Raw genomic sequence first — 9,831 nt, 5'->3', positions numbered from 1 at the left:
TTAAAATGCACATCTCTCCTCTCTGGAGTAGTCAGCCCATCACACTTTAGTATGAATTAATAGGTTTGAGGAGCTGGGACAAGGGGCAGACAATTTCCAGGCAGAGCAGAGCCTCAGCTGACACAGAAGGCCCTGGGCCCTGAAGGGCATCAGGGAGGGGCAAGCAAGGAATGGTCCACCCCCGTGGCCACTCGGGAATCTGGGGTTCTGCCAAACTGGGGCCCAGGGCGGAGGGCAGGCCAGTCCCTATCCTATACCTACCTCTGCTCAGAACCAGGGCTTGCTGAGCTCTTTGAGGACTGTCCAGCATTTAAAGCAGAGCGTTTACAGATCACCCAGTTTGACGCGTTTGAATTTGGAAGCCGGTGACTCTGGAATGTCACAGATGCATTTTTAGCCCAGCACTACCACCCCCTTCTCCCCTTGCTCCAAACCCTCCCTCCCCCTCCCTCCCCCTCCCTTCTCTCCTGTCTTTCTTCTTTCTCTTTTGAAGGATATTTTTGTGCCCCTCTGAGATTTGTGTCTGACGAGCTCCGCAGCAAGGCACCTCCTCTGGACACAGAGCCTGCCACCTTGGGGACAGGACGCTAGGTGCTGTGTGGGATGCCCTGTTTAGTGGAGAAGGAATTTAAGCCAAGGCAGAGTTCCTGGTGACCTGTGGACGGGAAGGATGTCACAGGCCAAAAGCCTGGCATCCTGCCCTTCCTTCCTTACAGCCAGTATGTTACACTGAACATACCAACAGTCATTGTTTCCTACCAACAATCGCGACATCTTTGAATCACTTTGTTGCACACCTGAAACTAACACAACACTGTAAATCAGCTGTTGTGTTGTGTGCTTGGTCATGTTTGACTCTTCGTGACCCTGGGGACTGCAGCCCACCAGGACCCTCTGACCATGGGATCCTCCAGGCAGAAATACTGGAGTGAGTTGCCATTTTCTCCTCCAGGGGATCTTCCCGACCCAGGGATCGAACTCTTGTCTCTTAGGTGTCCTGCATCGGCAGGCAGCTTCTTTACCAACTGCACCACCTGGGAAGCCCACAATCATCACAAACAACTAATTATTATTTACTAAATGATTAACTCAACTTCCCCATTTTTTATTAAAGACAGAGCCGTCTCATGAGCAGGAATGTTTCCTTCCCCTCCCCTACCCCGAGACAGAGGAATACCAAGCTGGGTCATCACATTACAAAATGTTATTTTGTGCTGGCTTTAGGAAAAGAGGGGCATTTGTTGACTCATGAAACCAAAAGGGGCTAGCTTCAGGCCAGGCTGGATCCAGGTGCTCAGAGAGCAGCAGGTAAAAGCCATCTGCCAGTTCTCGTGGCTTTCTTCTGCCTTGGTTGCAGCAGGCGTGCTCCCTCCATGGAGAGGCCTCTAAAGAACAGTGTTGGAGGCCACCAGGCCAGCAACTCTAGTTGCAGGGGAGCATCAGCCTCCCAGGGCCCCCAAAGTCCCAGGACGGCTGCTGTCTGGCCACACTGGGGATGTGCACTGCCCCAACTTTCCCCCAGTGGTTCTTTGCAGCCACACCTGGGACCCACAGCTGTCCTGGAGCCCAGGGATGGTGTCAGCCCCTAGACCCACTGGAGTGAAGAGGGGATGGTTCCCAAAGGAAAAGCAGGAGCTGCTGCCACCAGAAGAAGGCACTGGGCTTGGGCAGTGAGAGGCCTTGGACTTGCTCAGGAGTGTGTGTGTTTCTAGGTGCCCAGAGTAGGGCTTGGGAGAGGAAGAGAAGGTGGGAGAGGGTGGGGTGTCCCCTTAGCCTTCCAGAGGGGCAGCCCCCTGCCCTGGCCTCAGCTTCCCCAATGTGTGGAAGCACATTTTCCACATGACCTGGGTGGTTGGGTCCAGGTTCCTCCACCCTCCTTCCTAACTCTCCCTTCTCTCTCCCACTTTCTTGGCTCCAAAAGGGCAACTTCTCCCAGCTCCTGTGCACCACACACAGAACATACAGCAGACACCACTGTGTGCTTTGGGTTAAGATCAGCACAGTTGAGTTCATTCCCAAGGCTCATGGGAGATGGGAGCCCTTCCCAGATGCACTGCCAGGCAGGTTTCTCCACTGTACTCGTCATCCAGGGATGCAGGTGAGTCCCAGGAGGACACAGTGGGGTGGAGACCCACTCACATACCACACCCCCCTTGGTGCCCGGAGGGACCCAGGGGGCAGGAGGATGGAGTCTTGGCCCCTACTGGCTGCTGAGTGTGGGATATGAGCCAGTTGCCCAGCCTCCAGGGCGCCAGCTCTAAGGTCTACTGAGTGTAGAGCTGAGCCCACCCCTCTCTGTGGGGAGTCCCTGAGGACACAAGCTCCAATAAATGTTGGTAGAAAGGTTCCCGCACCCCCCGAGCCCAGCCACGAGTGTCAGAATGGGAGGTGGAGGCAGGGGCTAGATAGGCTGGGTCTCCCCATGGCTCAGACCTCCAGAAGTCCTGCCAGCTGATCCCAGGCTTCCCTCATCATGACCCTGATGCCCCAAAGGACTGCTGAGTAACTTGACCTTTTGTAGAAAGATGGGAGCTGCCTGCTGGGCTCCTGGGAACTTCACCCCAGGGTGGGAAGGACCCACACCCAGCAGCTGCACAGAGCCAGTTCCCAGGCGGGCTCTCCCAGAGCCAGCACCGTGGTGGGAGGGGTGGCCAAACAGATGGAACCAGTGCCAGCCTGGAGAGGGGGGTTCCTGAGATCTGTTGGCCCTGCGCCCTGCTTCCCTGAGGGCCAAAGGCTGGCCCTGAGGGGAGCCAGGTCACCAATGAGTGCCCAGGGTAGAACCCTGCCTCAGGCCTTTGCCCAGTTCTTCAGCTGTGTGGCTCTGCCAGTCTCTGCACTTGTCCTCACAAATCCCCCAGGTATCCACTATTAGGGCTGGGCTGACACAGCCGGGCCACCCAGACTGCGCTCCATCCTAGGGCCTTAGGCTCACTCTCTGGAGGCCTCGTTGTCCTCAGAAGCAAGGTCACCCTCCTCATCTCGGCTTCCAGGCCCCGGGGCATCACTGCTGCCCATCTGGGTCCCTTTCACTTACATGCCCTTCTTTCAGCCCATGGGCTCAAACCCACCAGTAGGCTCAGTGGAGGTTTGTGGAATAAAGGAATGAAACAACAGCTCTGCAGACAGGCTCCCTGTCCACATGGCTGATGAGCCAGGTGCCCCCTCCTCTTGGTCCCCCCAACCCCGTCTTCCACCCCCGTGGGAACAGCCCTACTTATGGGCCAGTTGTTTGTCTACCTGCCTCCCACCAGCCCATGGCTGGCTCAGAGCCCGGCACACAGTAGGTGCTCAATAAACAGCAGCTGCCGATGTGGGTGGCGCCCGCGAGGGTGGCAGCTCCTGCCTCTGGGCTCAGCTTTGTCTCTGCTCCCAGCAGTGGATCCAAGGAGAAAGGCCCCCTTGGCGGGTTTGTTTGTGGCAGGACACGACCCAATAGACTCTGTGTCTTTCTTCTCTCCTGCTCCACCCCTGCAAGGGAGCTCTGGGAGCGGCAGTTGCCAGAGATTGAAGGCAAAATTGCTTGAAAGCCTGCACTTTTATCCTCCAATTTGTAGCCATTTAGCAGGGCTGGGCTGAGGGGCAGTGCGGGCTCTGGCTGTGCGGGCAGCACAGAGGCGCCCACTGCTGCAGAGAATGGGTTCTTTGTCCTTCTCCAGACAGCTCTGGGCTGCGAGATGACGCCCACAGACCGGGGGCCAGGCGGGTCTGCAGGGCCGCAGGGAAGGTCAGTGGCCAGCCTCACCCCAGGGCCCAGAGCTGCGAGGGCTTCCCCAAGCTCCGGCCACAGGCAGCGGGTGGCCTCTGTCCACCCTGCCTCACTTCCCCACTCCCAATGCTCAGCTCCCGACAGTGCCCGGGCCCAGAGCAGACCCGAGGCTTGACCCTCCCTTGGGCCACTAAGAAGACTGTTACCCTGCCCAGACCAGAGGAGTCTCTCTGGAGGACAGAGATCATGGAAGGGAAGGGGTACCAGCTTGGTGAGAAAATGTCTAGAAGAGGAAGATTGTGGGTTTTAAACATTGTGAATAGCTGCGCCCCTGCTGTAGTGGGAGCACTGTCTGGACCTCACTGTTGGATTCGGGAGCCATGGCACCCAGCCTTAAGGCTGGCACTGAGGCCGCCAAGCGTCTCTCAGCCAGAGGAAGAGAGGACATGGTCAGGACTGTGGACGCTGTGCCGGCACAGCAGGGGGTGTCCGTGAGGTCAGAGCAGGGAGGGCCCTCGTGGCTGGAAAGGAGGGAAAGCTTCCTGGAGGCAGTGGCATCTGACCCACCTATGTTTATGTCGCCCCTAGGTTGAGCTGGTCTTGCCCTCTTTCCGAGTGGTCTCTGGGCAGCTGGGCCAGTGTCTGCCCCTCTGTGGAGCCCAACGGGCTCAGGCTCACCCAGCACCGTCCTCATCATCTTCTCCCTGTCCCCGTCCATCACACTCATCCCATCTCCAGGCCATGGCCAGGAAGCCACTCTACCAGAGATGCCTCCCCACCTTGGGCCGTCACCCTCTTGAGCTCGGCTCCAGCCCCTACACCCCTGAAAGCTCCCCATGGCTGAGAACAGTGAGAACCTCTGTCCTGGAGCAGGCAAGCTGCAGCAGGTGGGGGCTGTGCTGTCTATTTTCAATCCTGAAGTGAGAGGGAGTGGCGGGCAGAGCACTGCTGGGGCACCATGTCCCTTACTGGGGTTAAACCCTCGTATGACTGCCGGCTGTCTTCTCTCCCCCTCCCCCGCTCGAAGAGACACTGAGGTGGGGGGGAGGGGCAGGCCTGCATCTCATGCCCGCCTGGGTGCTCCTGTGTCCCCGTGGGTTCCAACTGATGCTTGGCCACCCCCATGAAGTCCTCAGGAATCAGCACCAATAAAAAAATACACTTTACTGTGTGGACTGCAGGGTCTGCAGGGGCAGCACGGCAGGGGTGCGGGGAGCAGAGCATGCAGAGCGCCAGCCAGTGCACGGGACGCGGCGAAGCAGCCCCTCTGCTGGGCTTGGCACCTGGCCCCTGGGCTCCTCCGACTGCCCTGAGAGGACTCTCAGGGCTCGGCTCTTTCCCTCTCCCAAACCGGGATACTCTGGTTGAGCAGATGGAGCGGGAGGGGCAGCCTTCTGGACAATCGCGCGTCCGGGGCTCCGGCCACCCTCAGAGCCTCCAGTCGGGGCCCAGTACCCGAGCTGGGGGCAGGGTGGGCAGAGCAGCTGGCTCGGCTCAGCCAGAAGCGGCACACAAGGAAGGAGGACGTGGGAGTCCACACCTGCCAATCCAGCCCCAAGCTCCTCAGCAGTTTTGTCTCTTTTGATTAAACATCTAAGGAACACCGAGTTCACGGACGTGTTTTCTTCTTCTCCGTCTTCCTGAAACACCCAGAATGGAGACGCAGAGACCTGCAGCGAGCAAGGTTCCCGGGGAGCGCCCGGCACTTTGGGAGCAGATAAAGTTGGAGGGAGGAGGGATGAAGGACCGGGTCCGGCCTCAAGCAGGGGACGGACAGCAGCAAAGCCAGCAGCCAGGGCTTGTCTGGGACAGGGCAGGTGTGCAGGCGTGTGCAGGTGTGTGTGCGTGCAGGGGCCGAGCGCTGGCCCCAGAGGCCTGGAGCACACGCCAAGCACTTGCTTTGGGAAGAACACTGAGCAGTAATTGTGAGAAACAAGGACATGACCGGCCATCACACTGTCCGTGGGGGTGGACAGAGTGGCTGGGAGCCCTGGATTGTCCCTCCTGGGCTACAGCAGGACTTGGGTGGCATCATTCTGGCTCACGCAGCAGGGGCCCTTCCAGCTGCCCACCAGCCTGCCTCCACTGCCAGCGGATGGTCTGAGAGGCTGCCATGGCATTTAGGGTGGGCCAGAAACAAGGCAGAGCACACGCCTGCAGGGCGGCCAGGTGTACATGAAGGCCCAGCTGCCCAGGAACCCAGGGCCTCGAGGGGATGGCAGTGGCCTCAAGCATCCCGGGTGCCATGGAAGGCCAGCTCACTTCCAGCAGTGCTCCAGGGAGCTGTGGGGCTGGATCTTGAGCTTCTGGGGGCAGAGTAGCTTGGTGAAAGCCCGGCGGAAGCTATAGTGGCACAGCGGGTAGAGGACAGGGTTGACAGCCGAGTTGGCCCACAGCAGCCAGAAGGACGTCTCGTACCAGTAGTCGGGGATGCAGTGGCCATGGCAGGCGGCCCGAATGATCATCAGGAGCGTGTAGGGGGCCCAGCAGAGCCCGAAGATGCTCACAATGACGGCCAGCGACTTGGCTACCTTCTTATCCCGCGAGAGCCGGAAGCGCTGGGTGATGCTCTGGGACACCATCTTCATGCGCTTCTCGAGGGACGCCGAGGACGCGGACGGCTTGGAGCCGCGCTTGAGTGATCGAGGCCTCTCGGTGCCCCTTGAGGAGCTGCCGGAGCTGGAGGTGGGCGAGGCCATGGCACCCCCACCACTACCACCCCCGAGGGCCACCTCCCCGGCCTCAGGGCCCGGGGTCACCTCGCTGACCCCCACCCCGTACCTGTGCAGCAGCACGGCCTCCCCGCACCCTTTCTGCCAGCATCCCCAGCAGCTGGGTGCAGTGGGCGGTGGAGAGGGCTGGGCCTCGGGTGGAAGCTCGGTGGTGGCCGCCTCGCGCACTCCATCCAGCCGGACACGGGTGCGCCTCTGGATGTTCAGGTAGATGCTGAGGTTGAAGAAGGTGACACTGAGGAAAGGGGTGAAGAACTCAAGGGTGGAGGCCATGATGAGGAAGTACCAGTTGTAGAAGAACTCGGCGTAGCAGTGGCCCTCAGGGATGGAGCTGCCGCCAGACAGGTACTCCCAACTGAGGATGGCGGGTCCATAGAGCAGGAAGGCCAGCACCCACACCAGCACCATCTTCTGCACCGCCCGCCGCGTGTCACCCTGCTGGGCCCGGTAAGAGACCTGTGGCGGGACACGCTGGGTCAGGAGGCAAGGGGACTGAGCCAGGGCACAGTGCTGCCCAGAGCTCCAGGCAGCCTCCAGGCCTCTGTGCAGGGCCCTCCTCAGCAAAGACGCCTTCCCTTATCCTCCACGAACCCCCAGTAGGCTGAGGCCTGTGACTCTCCCATGGGCTCGGAACCGCCTCTCAGAATCCTAATATTGTGCCAGGCTGCCTGTAAGCCATCCCCCTGCCAGCTGTGTGCTCCCTAGGAGTCACATCACTGTCCAGTCCTTTGAGGACCCATCGTGTGCCCTGCTCTGTGCTCGGCATCTTTGATATCATCTCATTTAATCTTCACAGCTGCTCCACCCTGGTCCCCACATTCTTGATGGTTCAGGTCAGGCAGGAAAGACCACAGGTGGAGGGGCTCCACGGGCAGAGCTGACTCCAAACCCATGCTCTCTGCACCCTGACCCACTGCCTCCCTAGACTAGGACACACACAGCCCTGGCAGAGGGAGCCTGGCAGAGCCGTCAGAGGAGATGGCACCAGACTGACCTCTGGGGCAGTGCTGCCGCCAGCCCTGTGCCTGCGTGACTCTGACATAGGAAGCGTGGGCAGTCCAGGGTCCCTAAGTGTGGCCACCCACACCCAGGGCAGCTCATGGAGCTTGTCTTTCTGAGGCACACACACCCGTGGGGAGGTCCTACCAAGGGCCCTTGGCCCCAGATAGTCCCTTAGTTCCAGGGACTTTGGACCTGCTCCAGGGTGGAGGCTGGAGTGACCCCCTCCTTCAGGTCCAGACAGCCCCTTCTGCCCAAACCAGGACCAGTCCTACTGGCAGCAGATGGCTACTGAGCAGGCAGGTGGCTACAGAGTGCCTGAGGTGAGCAGACCCCAAGCCCACCCAGCACCGCCCATTCAGAAGTGGCCGTACCCCCTGCCTGGTGCATCTCCTGGCCGCCTCTGGCCGCCTCTGGGCACCCTGCCCCCTGAGAGTGAACATGGGCACCCACATCCCAGACTCACGGCTCGGGTGACCGACAGGAAGCGGTCGTAGCTGATGAGAACGATATTGAAGACAGAGGAGGTGCAGAGCAGGTAGTCCACCACCAGCCACAGCTTGCAGAGGCCCCGGCCAAAGGGCCAGCGACCAGTCAGCACGTAGGGCACGTAGAGTGGGATGCAGAACGCCCCTGGGGGAAGGAGGGCCGTGGCTGGGCAGGGGCCTGGGGTCAGACACCCCCACAGCCGGGAGATAAGCAGGACCTGGGGGCACATAACGGGCCCCTTTCTGGGACCAGCAATCCCCCCTCCGCCTCCTTCCTAGGCATGCTCTGAGCCCTGCACCTGGCCTCCAACCCTAGCCCCACCCCCAGCCCCACGGTGTTCCTGGACTTGGGAGCAGGAAAAAGCTCCAGCGGTAGGGCCCACTGGGCACAAGGAGACCCAAAGCGTCATTCCTGGCCTTTTGCTAGTCCTCTCAGTGCCTGAAGGAAGGAAGAATTTCCTTCCTCTCCGCCCCGCTGCACCCCAGCTCCTATCCTGGCCTTTGGGCAGCTCCTCCTCATCAGCTCGGAAGCCGAGAAAACATTTCTCCGGACTCAAAGGGCACTTGACTGCTACCATGCGGGCGGCTCCCAACGCCAAGCCCCGCTCTGAGCAGCTGGCAGACGCTCCTCTCAGCCCCAACAGGTGTCTGGCGCTCCGGCCCCCTCCTTGCGCCCCGCCCCCGCCCCCCCCCCACCCTAGCCGGCAGCAGCGCACGGACACGTGAGAGCGCGCGCTTCAGAGCATCTCCCCAACCCCCCCTTCCCCGCGGCCTCCTCCCCCAACACGGCTCTGAAAATCTCCCTTCCACGTCCCCTCCCCCCAGCCTCCCCCCCAGCACCCTCCCCGTGTCCTGAGTCCGCTGCAGCCTTTGTTTGGCTACGGCGCAGGAGCCCGCGCTGCACAGTGGCCGCAGAGCCTTGCGCCTTGCTGAGCGCCCGCTGGCTGGGACCCCTTCCCCGGGGACGTCCTTCCCCAGCCCGAGTCCCGGGGCCCGGGAGGCAAGGAACTTCGCCTGTGCCCACCTCCCCAAAGTCCTGGACACCCCCTACCCAGGCCTGGCTTCCTAGCGGGGTGTGTCCCCGAGGAAAAGCACCCTAGGTCCACGTTCCAATCCCTGCTGACCCGACCCGGCTGGGCGCCCCTGACTCTGGAGGGGGCTGGGGGCTTTACCCACGAGGAAGTCGGAGATGGCGAGGTTGAGCAGAAAGAAGTTGTTTTGCGTGCGGAGGCTCGAATCCGCCACGAAGGCGAGCATGACCAGCGCGTTGCCCAGCACCGTGGCCACGATGAGCAGCGCCATGAGCGCCGCCAGCACCGCGGTCCAGGCGGCGGAGAAGCCGCGCGCCCCGCCCGCCGCCGCCGCCGCCGCCTCGCCCGCCAGCGCCCCCGACGCGTTCAGCGGCCCGTCGGGCGATGAGCGCTCCATGGCCCCGCCGGCTCACGGGGCGCGGGGGCGCGGGGCAGGGTGCGGACCGCCAGCCGGGCGGCCAGGAGTGGCCCCGGTCCGGGAGCCTGGTCTTTGCGGGCTCTCGGCCCGGCCGGGTTCCCCGTTGGGTGCCCGGCGCATGGTCCGCGGGCGCCGAGACGGGGGCCGGGGCGAGCCGCGCCCAGGGGGCCCGGCCCGGAATCTGAGCCGAACCGGGCCAGCGGCACGACCACTGCAGCCCGAGCGGACCCGGGGCGGAGCTGGAGCCGGAGCCGCTGCCTGAGTGTCCGTGCGCCCGGAGTGCCGCGCGCAGCTGAGTGAGCCCCGAGCCCAGCCGGCGGCCCCCCGCGCCCAGCGCAGCGCCCCCGCCATTGGCTGCCGCCCTCGCCCCGCCCCCGCCCCGCCCGGCGCCGGCAGCACCACGGACAGCGCCGCGTGCCCGCCGGGCCGCCGGAGCCCCAGCCCGAGTGCGCAC

The 9,831-nt window shown here is 62.2% G+C and overlaps 1 protein-coding gene across 1 annotated transcript; it reads right to left on the bottom strand.

The window, feature by feature from the left end:
* Nucleotides 1-5,967: 5,967 nt before the first annotated feature.
* HRH3 (histamine receptor H3) lies at nucleotides 5,968-9,356 on the bottom strand. The gene is made up of 3 exons (XM_052651193.1): nucleotides 9,101-9,356; nucleotides 7,907-8,073; nucleotides 5,968-6,897 (listed from the first exon to the last, which is right to left on the bottom strand). The coding sequence occupies exons 1-3, from the start codon at nucleotides 9,354-9,356 to the stop codon at nucleotides 5,968-5,970; spliced, it is 1,353 nt and encodes a 450-aa protein (XP_052507153.1).
* Between the last annotated feature and the right edge of the window lie 475 nt (nucleotides 9,357-9,831).

Source organism: Budorcas taxicolor, chromosome 13, assembly GCF_023091745.1.
Source record: "Budorcas taxicolor isolate Tak-1 chromosome 13, Takin1.1, whole genome shotgun sequence".
NCBI lineage: Eukaryota > Metazoa > Chordata > Mammalia > Artiodactyla > Bovidae > Budorcas > Budorcas taxicolor.
The sequence above is the reverse complement of the archived record's forward strand: the minus strand, read 5'-3'. Positions and strand labels throughout refer to the sequence as shown.